The sequence below is a fragment of the Artibeus jamaicensis genome, unplaced genomic scaffold (genome assembly GCF_021234435.1).
Source record: "Artibeus jamaicensis isolate MK-2021 breed Jamaican fruit bat unplaced genomic scaffold, CSHL_Jam_final contig_923, whole genome shotgun sequence".
NCBI classification, from domain to species: Eukaryota; Metazoa; Chordata; class Mammalia; order Chiroptera; family Phyllostomidae; genus Artibeus; species Artibeus jamaicensis.
Genome location: NW_026522014.1, coordinates 8,857,615 through 8,876,941, shown reverse-complemented (window position 1 = coordinate 8,876,941; position 19,327 = coordinate 8,857,615). Strand labels below are relative to the sequence as shown.

General features: G+C 33.2%; 1 protein-coding gene across 6 annotated transcripts in view; it reads right to left on the bottom strand.

Annotated features, from left to right (window-relative positions):
• Positions 1 to 19,327, bottom strand: part of PHF14 (PHD finger protein 14) — a 184,620-nt gene that overhangs the window by 62,504 nt on the left and 102,789 nt on the right. For 4 of the 6 annotated variants that reach the window (XR_008389646.1, XM_037167350.2, XM_037167348.2 and 1 more), the window contains exon 17: positions 4,661 to 4,778. Coding sequence is in view for 5 of the 6 variants with exons in the window: in XM_037167350.2 (XP_037023245.2) it covers positions 4,661 to 4,778 (118 nt within the window). In the remaining variant the exon portion in view is untranslated. Of the gene's footprint in view, positions 1 to 440; positions 3,022 to 4,660; positions 4,779 to 13,619; positions 15,017 to 19,327 lie in introns of those variants that run through there. The other 2 variants (XM_037167349.2, XM_037167357.2) reach the window with 2 other exon arrangements.

Sequence of the window (19,327 nt, the reverse complement as noted above, 5' to 3'; positions counted from 1 at the left end):
AGTAATTAGGGGAAGAGAATGAGGAAAACTTTCATATAATCCCTAATTTGAGCAATTAAAGTTAACATCACTATCTATGGTTCAAATAAAATCATGCGTCACCTGATAGAAAGTATAAAATGAACCTAAAAACAAGAAAATACCAGAAAAACACAAAATGAAAGAAGTTTTATAAAATAACTGTCCTGTAATCTTCAAAAGTGGCAAGATAATAAAAGTCAAAAAATGAGAAAAACTATAGACTATAGACTATAGCCCTGGCAGTGTGGCTCAGTGAACTGAGTGCTGGCCTGCAAACCAAAGGGTTGCTGGTTTGATTCCCAGCTGGGGCTCACACCTGGGTTGTGGTCCAGGTCCCTAATAGGGGGCATGCAAGAGGCAACCACACATTGATGTTTCTCTCCCTCTCTTTCTACCTCCCTTCCCCTCTCTCTAAAAATAAAATAAATAAAATCTTTTTTTAAAAAAAGCCCTGGAGACTACAGAAACATGAAAACTAAATGATCCTGTACTCGCTCCTTTTGCCATAAAGGACGTTAGTGGACAAATGGGAAAAGTTGAATAGGGTCCGAAATTTCTATGGTAACAATATATTAACATTAACTTCCTCATTTTGGGGGGGTTATATTTTGGAAATGTGGGAGGTTGAAAAAACACTCACAGTTGTAAAGCAGAAGTTACAAATACACTCTCTGGAAGATTACTCAAGTAGCAGTATAGGAGTATGGTCTTCAAATACTTTTGCTGATATACCCCAATACTAAAAATATTTAAATATGCACCTTTTTATAAGTGTGTACATGTAAAGTTATATACCTGTCCTATAGCATGAACATATTGTTCACATTATAAAACAGACTCAAACATAGAAATTAAAATGGGATAGAACACAGGACTACGTTGATTTAATCAGTCATCTTGTCTATCTCCTGTGATACAAAGTCTTCACATTTGGAGGCCTCTAGTGAAGGGAATGGATAAAAAGGGAGATAAGTCTAGCAGACCTATTTAGATAGCTTATAATAAAATAGAAGGAACTGACAGAATGGGAAAAAAGTGAGGAACTGGATTAAGTTTGTAGGAGTAGAGAAAAGGAGCTAAGAGCAGACTGGAGAAACATTTTACAGAACTCAGGATATGATGTTCCTTATGGAACAAGGATGGGGCAGGCTCGAAGATGATTCCAGGTATTTGGCTTGGGTGAACTGATGGAAGTACAGATGGAACAAACAACAGATGGGTGCAGTGAAGGAGGAAGAATAAAGTACACTGTTTTTCCAGGCATATAGCATTCACTGCCAATAGTGTTTTCACAACATGGGGAAGAGCAAGAAAGACATATTCATGTTGACAGGAAGCAATGAACTAGCTCCACTGAAAATAAACATAGTTCACTGTCTGGGTGGTGATTCAGCTGCTGCCTAAATCAAATGTCTTCAAAGCATAGCCTATGGGAGAAGGTACGTCTTGTGCATATGGGTTCCCATGTGTTGGTATGTGTGCAGATTTAGGTCCCCATGTGTACACATGTAACAGTATATATGCATCCTTGTAGCTGGTCATTTTTCATGAAAACTAAAGTGACTGCTTAGGTTTATGAAGTGCTGATAAGACAGAGAAAGTCTAATCATGCCCTATTCATAGGTTTGGGTAAAATAAAAATTCATTCTATATACAAACACTGAATCATTATGTCATACACATGAAGGTAATATAATGTTATAGTCAATTATATCTCACTTAAAAAAGAGCCATTCTACCTTTAGGTGTATTGTTATTAAATTTATTTTATTACAACTACACTTAGATGTATTTTATCTTTCATGGGCTAAACCTTAAAATTATGTATTTAGATATGATGGGTCTTCCTACACTTTTGTGGAATTTCTGTAAAAGTAATAAGCATAATCAGTGACATAGTGACATAAAGCCCACAGCAAAAAGCCTATTACTTGAAAGACAAAGTCATGTATAAATCCATTATGCTGCTGAGAGAATACATGGCAATATTTTAGAGTTTCCCTCAGTGTGTAAAGTTTGGAGACAGTGTTAACAGGTAAATAATGTTTAAAGTACAACGCATTTTCAAACACATACTAAACTATATACCCTCACCTTGTATTATTTAAATTTTAAGCTAAATAAATTATTTCCTATTTTGGAGTAATATTTTTATATTAAAAGTTAACACTTCTTAGACTTAATAATCCTAACTACCACAGAGAAAGGAAATTAGATATGTATTTTATGGCTACAACAGTTTTATACTCACTTCCCTATAGCTGAAGTTACTGGCAACTAATTCACTTCCTTTCTCTGGCAGTAAATACTTCTGCCTCAACTTTTCTTGCCATTAAAGTACATGAACATAGCAAGAACACCCCGTATTACTACCAAATAACATTCCACTGAAACAAAGACAGACAAAGGACAAATTATATGAACTTGCATTCTGGGTTTTTTTGAGGCCCCAAGATGACACTAATTTTCTAGACTCAGATATTAATAATCTACTGCTTTTCCAATTGAATGGCTTCTGCAGCAACACACTGACTTATAAAGCATGACATTATCTGCCAATGCTTTCTTGTCAGGGCCCCTATGCTAGCAAACATCTTCAAGAGAAAATGTAAACAGAAATACACTACCTGCTGGTCAGGAATGGAAGGCTTCAAAAGTAGGGAAAACAGAGTTGATATAACACAAATATTCAAGAAAATGAATTGTTTCCTTAGCTTTCAGTTTAACTGGTATATTGAACTTAATTTTTCATTGGAAAAAAGTGTAAGTCTATAAAAGTCATGTTGGTATGATAATCATATAGATCCATTTCAGTGCTGTTGTTCTCACAGTAAACTATGACATTCCAAAAATCAGGTAACACCTTTGGATGAAATTTCAAAATGTTGGTTGATTTTAGCTATTCAATCACTGGTCAAACTGAGCAAATACAATGCAAGTTTTCTAACAATGTGCCATTCTAATGGATATCCATTCAGAGTCCAAAGGCCTATTTATTCCCTGGTAGAGAGGAAAAAACAAAAACAAAAAACATCTTACTCTTCTCATGATATACTCCCAAACTACCTGAAATATATTTCCTTGCATTTTCAATACTCATCAATAAAATTACTGCATAACTTAAAGCCACTCTTTCCATTTAATATAATGCTACATATTTATAGTAGTATAGAACCTTTTCAAAAGAATGTATGCAAAAAATCATATATAAGATGCGATAAATCCTTTTTCAAAAATTGCTTTCCTAATTTGCTTGTTGAGGGTAGGAGAAAACCATGAACAAAAAATATACCTAAAATTGTCCTTTATTACGAAAAGTTCCATACAATAACTATTTAAAATCTAGAGTATGCAACTAATTTTTAATTAAAATACAATTTCTAGATAGCATTTTAAAATTATGCAATAAAACCTTTTGATATTAAATATGTTCCCTCTTAAATATGGATCTTAATAAAATAGATGGAAAATAATTGTTGATATTGTATAGTTTAAAACCTTGGGCAAATGATTTATTTACTATGAAATAAAATGAATACCATGTTCTATTTTAATAATCACTGTACAAGTATTTTAATAAATGTGTTATTTTTAAAAACCTTTAAATAGTCCTTTTTCTACATCCAAATGCTCCTCTGAATTTTTTAAATTAAAAAAAAAAAGTTTACAGATGGCCTTTGGTAAGTGGGAGCAAATCATTTTAACTAATGATAAAAAGAATATTTTTGATTCCATGATCATACAGGAATTCAGTACCAATTATAATTTACTCTAGGACTGATAAAGGCATACAAGTAGCATTTTAACAGGATGGCTTCATGTCCATATTGTGATACAGTTAATTTCCATTGTCTATTTAAGGAAGAACAATTCGATTGACACAGTTGACCAGAATGTGTTAGTTTAAATATATTCAATATTTCTGTCAAATGAATCAAAGCATTAGGAGTCTAGCTATTCACTAACATATTTTAATGAAACACAATAATCTCAAACTGTGGATTTCTACCACTTAATGTTATAATAATAATATTCAAAAGATATAACTTCAGTAGTTTATATTTGGAGATAAACTATTAAACAACCTTATTAGAAATTTCACCCTTTCTACTTAGCTAAAGTAAATATCAGAAATAAATTTTAGAATATAAAAACTAGTTTTCTCAAAAAACAGACCTTATAAACATTCAAAATATACTTATTTATTTAAGATGAGTCCTCTACAAAATTTTTGGATTTTATTGGTTATTCTTTTAGTTAACATTCATTCATATATATATATATATATATATGTCTCTTTTTTTGGTCAAAACAAATTTCTGTGACTCAAGTCAGAATTTCCCCGCTAGTCTCTATTTCCTAGGTGTGGTAAGTTAGCAGAGGTTGACTTTACTGTTTGATAAGCTACCGTAATATAGAGAATATCCAAAACAGCTAAAAAAATATTTCATAGAGAAAATTTCTATAATTTAGTAGAACTGTTTATTCCATAACTTAAGGGCAATAAAATACCATGGAATATATTTTTCAGTACATTAGATTAAAGTGTTGTTCCTTCATATTCCAATCCCTTTAAAGTTAGGGAGTTGATGGTAGGTATCAAAACAACACATTTTCTTACAGGCTTTCCCCCTCTTACCTTAGAAGATGAAGAATCACACTCCTGACATATCCACCCATAGCCCGTTTGTTTGGGAGACTTTTTCAGAGGAGGATCCAGACAGCCAAAATGGTAGCACAGCCTGCATTCATCACACCTGCAAGATAAACAGATGTATGATACACTCAAATTATATTTTTAAAACCCTCTTTCAAAGACAAATAGCAAACTATTTGCACATTTCAACTTTAACACTGTTAATTCTACCATTACCTCATGAGATTATTAAATTAATGTTTATGACAAACAACAATCTAAACCTGAAATAATAATGGTAGAAAAAACAAAATATAACAATAAATTTAACAAAAAATATCATTCAGAACACTTTGAAAATAGAAATGTTAACAGTATATGAATAAATGTATACAAATAGCCATATGTGTTTAAAACTAACACAACAATATCAGCCTTGAACCTCAAGAATTAATCATTTGCCCATTAGGTAGCTTAAGGAAAGCAATAGCCAAGATTTGGAAACAGCCTGAGTGCCCATCAGTAGATGAATGGGTAAAAAAGCTATGGTACAATTACACAATGGAATACTACACAGCAGAAAGAAAGAAGCAACTCTTACATTTTGCAACAGCATGGATGAACCTGAAGAATGCCATGCTAAGTGAAATAAGCCATTCAGTGAAAGAAAAAAACCACATGATCTCACTTACATGTGAAATCTAACGCATACAATAAACTAACGAACAAAACAGGAACAGAAGCTTAGATACATAAAACAGACCGACAGCTGCCTGAAGGAGGAAGCAAGTGGGGGAGACAAATAGGATGAAACGTGATGAAGGGATTAACCAAATATTCATGCACAACATAGGAACATGGACAACAATATGAGGATTGGCGAAGGGAGGGTAGACAGTGGGGACAGGTGGGGGTGGAGAAAGGGAGAAAAAGCAGCAACAACTGTACAGCATAAACAATGAGTAAAATTTTAAAAATATGATACACATAATTCAAGATTATAAATTTAATTCAATCCATTGTGATTGTTCTAAAATTTTTAGAGATCTAAAGAACTCTACAGGCTACATACACAAGTAAATAATCAATTCTACACAATTTATATCTAATCACTTTCTTCTGGTTGATATAGATTTAAAAACAAACTTTCTATGTTTATAGCATGCTATTACAATCTATTGCAAATAACGCCATTGTAAGAACTAGATATTATTTTCTCAAATATAAACTTTCTCAAAATTTACCTGTCACTTTTTTCTCAGTGTATCTGGTTTTTCAAAGGACCTCCTAGTACATTTAAAATCTTATTAATAAATGTTTTGATAGTATCTTTGCCACCTATGATATACAAAATCTAAGAAAACTATCATACCTATTCTTCGTTTCAGACAATCTCATCCTGCTGACAATGAAGAAAGATCTGTATTATTTCAGTGTCTTATAAAAAGAATTTATCAGTTGGAATAACAAGACCAAAATTTAACAACAAATAACAAAGATGTATACATCTTATAGAAAGAATTTTATTCCTCCTTTTCTTTGTGCTCTTTTTCAAATTAAAAAATACTTTCTCCAAACCAATTTGTCATATGCTCCTTAAATATTGTTTCTGTTACTGATTTAAAACTTTAAAATGGAGAAATCCACAACTAAGCAACCAAGGGGAAAAACTACAGGACTCATATTACTTGAATATATACTAATTCCTATTTAATAACCTTTATGAGAAAAAAAAGGAGAAGCAGCTATTATAAACACACAAAAACAACTGATTTTTAAGCAACATCACACTAAAGGGGACTATAAATATACGTGCACACTAAAAATGTCATGCAGTGCTATAAAACCCAATCTCCCAAAGACCTATTTTAGGAATCAAAGATTTTTTTCAGAAAAGTTAGCAACTTAGCTAAGTTATTCAAGTATAAAGAAGCTTAAAACACAATTATATGTCATAAGTTTACTCATTTCTTCCTCTACATCTTTCTCCTTATGAATCAAATAATCTTATGTACTTTTCCAAAAATCTTCTTTCAGACTCAAGATACAGAATTGGAAAATAAATGTTTACTATGATAATTCTAGCCATGGAAAAAATAAAATCAAATAAGAATAACAGTACTTTATTTACTATATTAGTGTTATAAATGAACTCTCCAAAATTATATTTAAAAGCAGTCAACATTTAAATATCTGTGTTCTAACATAACAGATTAGCCAAAGATCATATATGCATAATCCACAGACACAGACCACAGTGTGGCGATGGCCAGAGGGAGGGGGTGGCAAAAGCTGGGAGGAGGTGGGTGGAGGTGGGCAAAGGAAACATCTGTAATAGAGTCAATGTATCCGAAGGAACCCAAAACACTAAATCGAAAGAACAGGAGCACCTCTATGTCCACTGCAGAATTATTTATAATCACCAAGATATGGAAGAAGCCCAAGTGTCCATCAATAGATGAGTAGATAAAACTTTGGGACATTTACACATTGGAATTCTGCTTGGCCGTAAAAAAGAAGAAAATTTTATCCTTTGCAACAGCATGGATGGACCTGGAGAACATTATGCTAAGTGACATAAGCCAGTCAGAGAAAGACAAACACCATATGATTTCACTCATATGTGAAATCTAATGAGCAAACTGAACTAACAAGAAAAACAGACTTATGAATGGAGAACAGATAACAGCTAGAGGAGTGGGGAGGTTAGGGAGTGGAGGACTGAGCAAAAAGAAAAAAGGACTCACGGACATGGACAACGGTGTGGTGATTGTGAGGGCAAGGGAGTGTAAGGGGACTAAACGGTAATGGAAAAAATACAATAAACAAATAAAAAATCAGAAAAAATAAAAATAGACAAAAAGAAACAATAGATAATATATAGCTAACATCAAGTGTCATCTAGACTAAATGGCAAGCCCACACAATTTTATGTTCTTTCTTAATTTATTTACCTTTCAATAGTTAAAATTTTAATTCCATTAAATAAATACATGGATGGTTATAGGAACCTTCAAAGTATAAACATTTCTGGATTTATGAGAACGTTGAAATTTCTGGACAGTTGAAGGCATATTCCTTCAAGCATGAAAACTAGTGTTTCAATCATCTTTGAAAGGGAGATTTGAAAATCACATTCTTTATTAGGAAAATATATAACACGTAATCACACCATCTTTGAGTGTAATGAGTCATGAGAATGAGTATGAGACGTGCTGTGTGGCTATCAGCGTGCTCGTCTGTGGTGTGTGCAGTGAGTGCCACCACTCTGCTGCTGGGTTTGAATTCTTACACTGAACTTTTACCAGTTTTCAGAGTCCTCACTTGCTTGAACAGGGTTGGCCACTGCTTTCTGACCTTGTCAGGGGATTTGTCTAAGCGTTTCCCCAACAACAATTCATGATGGATTCAGAAACCAGATTACTGACCTTATGGTAAATTGATCAGTATGGCAAATTGACAATACAAAGGCATGAAAATGAGAACTTCTGCTAAGTACATGAACTCAATTTTCAGTAACTATAGTCTTTTCTGTTCAACTTCAGGGATTCTGGCAATGTTCCTTACATCTCACAATGCCAATAATCTGGGCTTTTGATAGGTGAAGAGTTATGGTATTAATGTCTCCCTAGTTCATGTCAAATTACAATATATTTACTGCACATTCACTTTATAACTGTACAATAATAATTTGCAAATTAAGATTTATAGTATATAATTCAAGTCAAATACCATAATAATATAAAGGTGAATTTTAATTCATTATTTTTCACCTTCTACATAGGTGATTCTTGTTAGGATATCTATGGATTTCCAGCTATTAGACTAAGAACAAGTTTGTAACATTGATATATTCCCAGTTTGTAGATGATTTCAATTAACCATAAAATCGAGTTATCTTTCAGCTCAAGAATAAATACAAAAGGGAAAAGAAAGGTTTCATATGTTAGATTTGTTCGAAGATGATGTTGAAGTACATGCCACTTAGCAATGGCCCAGTCCTTACTGATCCCTTCAGTTGTGGTACATGTGGGAATGGCTCAGTTTGTGTGTGGAACTCTACTGAACTTGTGATGGCTTCCAGAAGAAAGGAGGCCTGCTGGTCAGAACTATGGGTGATATGGGAGCTCTCTCGACTCAGAGCTCACTTACCAGGAAACCCAAGACTGCAATTCCAAGACTAAATAGCAAAGTGGAATACCTGATAAACTTAAGAACTGCCAAAATCCAGGAGAGAAAAACAAAAGAAATATCTTGATCTTGAAATCATTAGCTCTATTAATAAACAAATAAACTAATAAAAGCTCTTTAAAGAAAATGACTAGAATTATTTCCACCTGGAAAAAATATTTGCTTGTTTCTACACTAGAACATTGAACTGAAGACATATTTATGTGCTGGTAACAAAAAGATCCTGAATGACACAGTGAACTTGAAAAGAATTTGCAAAAATTAATATAGCATAGATAAACATATGAGATACCATAAAGAATACTAGAAATGGAAGAATTTAGCAAATTCTGTCAGAACAAATTCTGGATATGTTACAAACTTATATCATTTTAAAAACACAAAAATCAGCAACTCATAAGATCTGTAATCATTCTGCTACCTAAAAAAATTGATTTTGAAATAGTTAATGACCAAATTATTATTGTTGGTCTCTACCTCTACTTTTTCCATTTACTTGGAAACACAATGATAGTACATATTTAATTTATCAAAATAAACAGTGAATAAAATGTTTTTAAAATCTTCTGCAAAAGAAGCCATTGACCCACAAAAGCACAGTGACACAACACAATATACTTTATTAAATAATGCAAATGTCTATGTCATAAAAACAGACTATTATAACATACCAGTAGTACATATGTTAAGTAGGAAGGAAAGGTCTTAAAATATTGAAAGAATATAAAACTAACCTGTAAAGAAACACTATGAAATTTTTAATCAAATGCAAACTGGATGCTTAAAGAAGTATTTTTTAAACAGCTAATAAATACTGTCCACATTAACACTATAGGGCACGCTAAAATTACAATTTAAATGAAATCCTACGCATCAGATTAATAATAGGTACAGATGTAAATAATGAAGTAGCTGTGTAAACTCTTTTACACATTGATTTAACAAAATGCAGTGAGCAAACAAACATGGTTCTATATGTATTTAAAATACTTAATTAGCCTATGGATAAGTATAGCACCCTAGACAAAAAAGAGGAAGAAAATGATTTATGTTCGTATGTCCCATGATCCATAACAAGCAGTCATGTTTATCTAATTGGTGAGAATATACATACAAGTAAAAAAGAAACAATCGATGTATTTCCTTTTGTGCCTAAGAGACAAGCTAAATGCCAGTGTTCCAGAGGATTTAACTCCCCTAATGTCCAATTGATAAGTTCACTAGGAAAGCACAGTAACTACTTTTTAAATTAACATAAACAATTACGTGCACCTCCTATGTATATAATTTGTGGCCAGATGTTAAACTAAACTTCAGGAAGAAGAGCTAGCCCCAAAATGGGATTTGAAAAGGAATGTACATTTTTTATGATCAAGTTGATTCATAATCAAACTGTTTTTTTCTGTCCATGAAACATTTATTTAGATCCCTTCCAAGTCCGTAGTGAGACAAGTAAAATACTGACTCTGAACATACATGCTATTATATTGGTTCACTTTAAAGAAAACTCTAAATATCCGGAGAATTCATGGATTGCATTTTCTTACTTTTCCATCATTTCCATGTAGAAATGCTCTACATGAAAGATCAAAAGAATTGGAATTGAATTTTAACCTTACTTAAATAAAATCTCACTAGCAGCTTGAACATTACCCAAATCTATTAGCTGGTAGTGATAGATTCTTTCATTGAATAGTAGCCATTTCAGGTACTCATTTCAAAAGGAGAAAGTGCAGGCCTGTGGCCCATGAATTAAATTACTTTTAACAGAATACAAACATACACTAAATTCTGCAACCTACCAATATGTGAATAACAGTTAATATCAATAAAGACATATTTTATTCCTCATATTTTACAACAATTTTAGTGTAAACCACTTATATAATCATTTGCTAAACAAAGTAACTAGAAAATGTCTTCATCATATTTCACAAACATAAGACTAATGTGGAAGTCTTCAACATACTTTCATTCATGCCACTTTAGACTTTTATCACAGCCAGTAATGTGTGGTAAGGAAGACAGAAATATCCTTTATACATGAAATTATATTAATTATATTAAAATCCAAATTCATATTTAATAACCAGTAAAAATGGGATCTCTTCAGTTAACTACATCTGCACAACCAGATTACAAGATTAAAAGTGAAAAAATGAAATATGAAATAAAAGAATTATCTAAAAATACACAGTAAGGTCAAATACCTCTTCACAGCATGAGAGAATGTCTCGACATTTCCATACCTGAACACGTCTGCTATGTTCTTGAATAAACTGATCTCCGTCTGCTCATGCCCTGGAAAATTTTTCAGCAGTACAACCTGCTGGGCTCAAGCCCCACATAACTTTGAATTTACCTGCTCATAATTAACTAATTATGCTCTAATCAATAGTGTAGGTCTTAATTGTACAATGTAAATCAGATAAATGAGACGATGGCTGGGGGTCAATCCCATTTTATTTACAAAGCCCAGCATGAGCATACAATTTCATCACATCTTATGCACCTGAACAGCAGTGAATCTTATCAGCAGACCTGCAGAAAGTCTTCCAGCGAGTGCTGGGCGAAAGGGGCCTGCATTTTTTATTAAGAATGCATTTGCAAAGCATGTCCATCTCAGAAATATTTATAATCACAATCCGTAGTATATGTAAAATTTACAAAGTGCTGACTGATTGCAGAAAACGATTTCTACCTTCATATGCCTTACTAAAGCCAAATCTATTACACAAGTTACAATAGTCAAAAGCAATTTCAGAAAGCAAAGTTAATAACATTAATATTCCATTGTGCTGCATAGAGTCCTTCTGAATTGGTTTTGGTGAAATATTCATAAAATCTTCCCATATTGTGAATCAAGTAAAACAGTGGTAAGTTTTGTCAATAAAGAACACTAAGTGTTTAAAAAGAGAGTAGTCTCATTAAGTGATAGAATATAAAACCAGGAAGTAAGATAATGGGTGTGAATATTCTTATTGCTTATGGTCAGCAATCTATTTTTAATATCATAGATATATAAATGATACCGAACTTCTACATCTTTATTATTCTTCTAAATTTAAGATGGATAAAGGCTAAGGCTAAATTTTGTTTTCATGTTCAAAAACAACCCTAATTTCAGATCATTTTTTAAAAGGAATTAGTAGATTATGGATGAATATATATTTTTTGATTCATTTCTAAATCTAAGGTATTGCTTCCCCAATAATCAGTATAAAATAAAATAAATATTTAACTGCATTTATGAAAGTAACTTATATGTATTATATAGTGTATGTGCTGCAGTAAAACTACCACAAATTTTTTTTATCTAGGAACAAATATGTTTGAAAATGTAAGGGCCCTTTTAAAGAGATTAAAGCAACATTCAAGCAATCAATGTCAGCCACGGCCCTGGCTGGTGTGGCTCAGTGGATTGAGTGCCAGCCTGCGAACAGAAAGGTCACAGTGGTTCAATTCCCATTCCAGGCACATGTCTGGGTTGCGGGCCAGGTCCTTAGTTGCGGGTGTGTGAGAAGCAACTGATCAATGTTTCTCTCCCATTCTTTCTCCCTTCTCCCCTCTCCCTAAAAATAAACAAGTAAAATCTTTTAAAAATGTGAGCTACAACACAACGATTCTTTTAGAAGTGTTATACACAAATGGTTCTCAAAGTGATGTCCCTGGTCGGTATCAGCATCACTTGGAAACTTGGTAGAAATGCAAATTTTCAGGCCCATCACAGACACACCGAATCAAACTCTGAGAGCCAGGAGGAAGGAGTACCGTGGGATAAGGAGGAAGTATAGCAGAAATCTGTTTTTAACAAGTCTTTCCTGTGATTCTGATGCAATGTAAAGTTTGAGAACCACTGCTCCATACCACATCATTCTTCTTGTGTTTCAGATCTTTCAATTACCTTCCTGGTATTTTAGTGGGTTTTTTTTTCTTTTCCTATTGCAATACAAATAGCCATCATTTACCTGTTATGCTGTTTTCTCTCACATATGTTTGTGAATTGGTTCATATTTTCTTAAGTACCTATTAACATCTCCTTTGAATAGCAACTGGAACAATTATGGAAAAGATTCTATATGTGGAAGCATGACAGCATTCAGGAGATTATCAGGAGAAAGTGTTTCCCATTCCCTTCAAAACTTCTCCTATTCCAAATACACATTTCTAGAACCAAACTTTATGAATTATGCAGTTTCTATTTGTGATGTGTCAGACAGATTCCTAGGGCTAGCACCAAATCTGCAATAGCCTACCTATCACTGAAGACTGCAAGATGGAGAACGATGACCATGTCACGTTCTAATTAGAACCATGGTGGAAGGGATTTTGATTAATAGTGATACCGAAACTATAAGGCTTAATGAGTTCTCAAGAAATCTAATATAAAATGACCCCTAGTAATTTCTGACCATACATCAAAGGAAGGCCAGGGTCTATTCCATTAGTACATTAAGAAAATGGCAATCTGTAGCCCTGGCTGGTGTAGCTCAGTGGATTGAGCGCGGGCCTGCGAACCAGACAATCGCGGTTCAATTCCCAGTCAGGGCACATACCGGGGTTGCAGGCAGGTTCCCTGCAGGCCAGTTCCCAGCAGGGGACGCACGAAAGGCAACCATACATTGATGTTTCTCTCCCTCTCTCCTTCCCTTCCCCTCTAAAGATAAATAAATAAAATCTTTAAAAAAAAAAAAAGAAAATGGCAATCTGTAATTTTTCTTAAAATCAGCTGGAGTTCAGCAATCATAATTACCAGCATTTTTCTTAAACTTATGTAGTAATAAATAATTAGTCCATTCTTATTCTTAAAAAATAAGCCTACCAGTTTTGCTACAGGTTATTAATATTTTTCCTCCAATGTTATAAGATTATTTGATAAGTTAATCTAAGTTTATACGTATTATTTTTAGTAAACATCCAGTAATATGGTTGCTTACTATAAGTATACATTACTAGCATACAGAAACTTTATATTTACACTTGCTTTTGATTATGTATCACATTGCCTAGTCTATTCCTAAAGATTAAACTATTTTCAATTGCCACTATACCTGAAACGATGCCCAAAAAAACACATTTACAAATCAGGAAATTCCAAGAAACAAGTTGACAATTTACATGTATATGTGCATTTCAATTTCAACAGAGTCTCTTCTAAGTCAGTTCAAAATGGAGTGATGAAATATTTGACATATTTCTGTAGTTGACTTAAAACTTGATCATTATAGCTTGAAGATCAAATTTTAATTCTGTAAACCCTGGAAAAATAAAGATGTTGATGAAGATCTTTCAGCTGGCAGGCTGTATAGTCAATAAGTTTTGCATTGCCCTCTTTATTTTTCTTAACCTTATCCTTACGGTCAAAAAAGATAAAATTATACTGAACACAAAAAGTGTGTATTAAATCAATAAAGACTGAATAAATTTGGGCATTACTAAAACCATCTAGAGATCAACACAGATATATTCTTACTTATGAGCTCAAAATGTGAAGTTGTAAAAGTTTCATGCTAATAATATTAGTGCTCTCACACAAGGACTAATGAGTCAAAACTAGAATACATATGCTTTGCAAGTCTTTCACTTCTGAATATTAGAAATGTTTAATGTAAGAGTCTATAGTTTCTCAACGCAGCATTTCATATATGGATATATGTATTCAGTTGAATGAAACATAATAGCAGACTAATAGTTACTGGTATTGTTCAATGACAGCAGTAAGTAACACATTGCATTTAAGTCCCATAGGCTTCCGCGACTCTTCAGTAAGTCCAAATACTGCGTATCGTCATTTGGCAAAGAAGCAAGAGGGAAAAACATTACTTACTGGGACAATTCTGACAAGACGTTATCTAATATTTTCAACAATGCACATATCATATATTCCTGATTAGTGCAAAAAAAGGAGATAGAAAAAAAATCCACACAAATTAAGTGCCTTGTCAGTCCAAGTAATAAACCAATCTGTTACATTCTATCCAAACCTGACAAGCAAAGGCAACTTTTTGCAGTGATAAGCTTATGGAAAGGACAAGATAGCTGTTCTCCTTTACATTATGTACTCTATTGAGAGTGTTATCCACACTTTTAAAATCACACTTATAAAAGAGGTTTCCAGGATTGCCTCCGAGGATGAGCTGTGGCAGAGTTGGGTCTCATGAAGGGTATCTACACAGTAAAGTGATAAGAAAAGAACATTAACATTTAAAGATCGTAGCAGCTCTGTACTATGTCTTATGAAACATACTAACAACACCATAGTAGATTCAAATAACATGTAATATGGTCCAAAGAGATAGATACCCTAAACCTAAATGCCATGGTCTCGTGTAGGCTCCTACTGGTTAAAATGGCACTCTTTCTTCATTTAAAACATTGAATTGCCTCCTCTTGTATTATTATTTATTTTAGTTGTCAAAACAAATCTCTTAGTAAAATAAAAAATATAAATATGACTTGCATTTATATGTCTTTGATTAATACAGCAAATGTATTTGATTAATAAGTATCTTGAAAAGCAGCCATTTTGCATTTTCATCAAATACGGCATTTGCAGAATGCTTGGGAAGGCACGCAGCCGTGCCGTGAACAAGCACTCCTAACCAGTGTGGACGCGCTGGTTCTACTACACTGTAGAGATTCAGGGCGGAACTGTCAAATGATTCTTACCTCCTGTGCCAATACTGTTTTCCTTTAAAAACAAAACAAAACAAACATTGTACCAGAAAAGTTTGGTTATGGTAGTGAAAAGTGTATCCCTAACTAGCTAGTGTAGTAGATGGTACAACAAAATGTCAGAGAATATACCACACTGTCATGACCTGGTTATTATAAATGACCTGGTTATTATAAATGGCCTGGTATTATAAACGCACCAATGTTAGCCAGGTTTTCAAAACGCATACACTTGCCTTTACTTTTCAAAACTTTCTCTAGTGTTTCCTATACTGATTTCTTCTATCGACATATATTCATTTGCTACCTTTGTTCCTTTATTTTTTGGAGGAGAAATTTTAGGTGGTTCGTGATTAGAATATTTTTTGACTATGGTACACATAAAAATTTATTATTTCCTTTAGATATTTCTATCTGTGTAGATGAGGTGAATTGCCAAGCAGTCACACGTTACAGGAAAAGTTCATTTTGATATATAACTGTCAGAAAGATGTGTTTAATGCTTCTAAGTTCCACTGAGAAAAAGAAAGTGAAAAGTGGCACAGTCACAGACAAAGCGCTACTAAGAACAGCTACCAAGCTGAACCAAGTACCTCCAAAGAAAGCCAAAACAAAATCGTACAAGGAAAAAAGAATGGGCAAGTTTTCAGAGATGAGTATTTATCAACATATGAGAGACAGAGCTAACCCCCTTGTTGAGAGTAGGGAAATAGGAAGAGCTGAATTCCCTTGCTGAATAGTCTCGTGCTAACTGCTCTCAGTGCTTCAGCCTCTAAGTGAAGAGCTTTAAGCACATCCTGAATCTGATATTCTGAGGACTGCTTTGTCTACAGGTTCAGTACTACTAGCTTAACACAATGCTAGAGGAAGCAATCACATCATTTACCACAGAAGTACAACTGACTCTTAATTGTATGTACAAATGATGGAGGCTAACAGACAACAAAAAAGTATATCTGTATTTAACTTCGATAGGGATTTGAACATACATACATTGGGTATTAGGTAATCTGCTTTAACTGCCAACTAAATCTAGATTGAAGCCTAACTTTGTAAACACATAAAACATTATCACTAAAATTCTTCCATCCTAAAATTTCACTTAATATTCCAAATCTCCTTTAAAGCCATAATAAGCAATGTGACTCACTGGTTGCTGTCTTCCTAGGAGAAAAGACTTAAGGTCTTTTACTTCAGAGATCAAGTTTTGGCTTTGTCTTCATTCTGTGCGTATCTAATAAGCTTACTAGGAAATTAATGTAGAATAGAAGAAATTAACTAATTTCCAAGGACTGGCCTGATGTACTCACATGTACTTTGTATCTAGTGTAGCTGGCATTGCTGCCAAGAAAAAGCCTTTACTTCTTCTGCCCCAGCACCGCCAAGCATGCTGAAGCAGCGCCGTCGGTGAGGCAGCGTGCCTTTCAGAGCGGGAGCTGCACAGTCAAGACTTGCTCCACTTTCTAGTTGAGTGACCTTGGACAAGTAATTCTTCTCATTTTCCTCACCCATAAAGTAGAAATTAAATTTTATGGGGTGACTGTGAGAATTACTTGAGGTAAAGTATAAAAAAGCACCAGCACGTTAACCCTCATATAATAAATAAGCACTCTATAAATCAGCAACCAATATAAAGAACAGTAGATTTATCAAACACTATACTAGTGTTTATTGCAAGGGGAAAACTATATTCTAATAATATTTACTTTTATAGTATAATTTCAATATATAACTGGAATAATTTCTGTTTCATGACGCTCAGTGTCTCTATGCCTCAGTTACCGCATCTCCAAAATGGAGATGTGTGCCCTTCACAGGACTGTTGTAAAAATTCAATGAGCGAATAATACATTTAGAAAGCAGAGAACAGAGTCTGGGACATAATAAGACCCAATATTGGCATTTTCATTCTCAGCCAGTAAAGACTTCAACATCTGTCTGGGTTTAATTACAAATGTTAAAATATAAGATTCTTACACATTATTACCTAGATATCAAAATCTATCAACTCCAAAATGTATATATATCCAATCTTACTTTCCAATTCATTTCGCTTCTAATTTCATTATTATTATATCCATTCCATAGGTCCAAAACTATACAAAAATTATACAAATCAAATCTAGTAATAGGGGGAATGGATGAAAAAGGATATTTGATTTAAAAAAGAAAAAGAAGAAAAACCAGAGACAATTTACAGCATGTCTTCAAATAATGTTTCACTCAACACTGTTTCACTATGACATTATTACAGAGATGTGTGAACTTAAATCTTGTTTATACCAATTAGTCTATGGTACAATTGGTTGTGTTTTCATTTTAAAGTCATAGCACCTACCCAAGACATTAAGTGAGGACTAACTGTTGTTGGTTTTAATACTAGAAAGCTAGACTGTGCTTGTTTTATAGAACTCCAAGGACTGAAATTATTGAGGCCTGACAGCTCACTTGAAGACAAAAACTGCCAAAGGTCAGAGCTGCCTTTAAGGGGACTAGATTACCGTATTTTTCAGACTATAAGACATACTCCCCCCACCAAATTTGGGAGGAATAGTGGTTGTTAATGCTGCTGTTGAATTCTGTTTACATTTACATTGGTGAAATATTATGCTATTTATGTTATTAAATATTTTACCATATTTTTTGCTTCAAAAATTTTTTCCTATTTTCTCCTCTAAAACCTAGGTGTGTCTTATGGTCAGAAAAATACGGTACTTACACACTTTTATTCCAGGCAGAAGCTCTTTCTCTGGTCACTTAGTAGTGATGCTAGGCAGATGATTCAAGTCTCAGATAAGCAATGGGATAACAGACTTGGAGAGCATTTTTAGGACTGTACAGTGTTTGTTTTGGCAACTCTTTGAGATATAACAATAACAAATTTGAGAAAAAATGAGGTCGATGCCCTCATTTTTTACAAACGCAAAAATGACTTGAGAGCTAACTTATTTCTTAGTCATTCTATGGGCCAGTAACAGAACTATGACTGTGGTCCCAGTCTTAACAAATAGCTGGATTGATAACAGATAATTCCTTCTGTGTGAATGAACAATATTGACATACTGTGGTGGAAATAAGTAAATAACTAAAAAATTAAAGTTTACTAAAAAGTAAATGAGTGAAACAAGAAATATTTCATTGCTCTAAGTGCTTGAAATTATAACATTTACTACTCTATAATTGCATACTCCAAAAATACCACACTTCACTATGTAATTAATGTAATTTCACTATGTAATTACCACATTCAGGCATCTGTTTTCTTTAAATACAAATTACTTGTCAATAATGCATTTATATTTTTTAAATTGAAAAATTAAAATGTTAACACAATGTAAAAATTATTTATGAATCATGCGAAAGTTACTTAAAGGTTTAGTGTTTTAATATGTAATAGATTTTGAAAGTCAAGGAATGTCATATATTAATACTAAATGTGTGAGGTGGGTTAGCCATTCCACAGGTCTAACAGAATCATCAAATCAACTTAATTACTCAGAAAAAAATACTGAGTAAACATTTTCTTTCTAATCCTAATTTTATCAGAATATGACCTTAACAAAAAAATTCAGGGGCAGCTTGGCTACTTTCATTATACAAAAACAACTACTTTGAAAATTAAATACCTCTTCCCTAATTTTTACTAATAGAAAAGCATTCTTAAAAAGTAACTTTTTAAAGTAGAATTTCCTTTAGAAGACCCAGTTTATTTTCTAATTTCCTTTTAGAATCTCTCCATGATGTATAATACAGCATCATTCTAGGTCTAAAGACATTAACTTAAATCATTGATCATCATTTTTA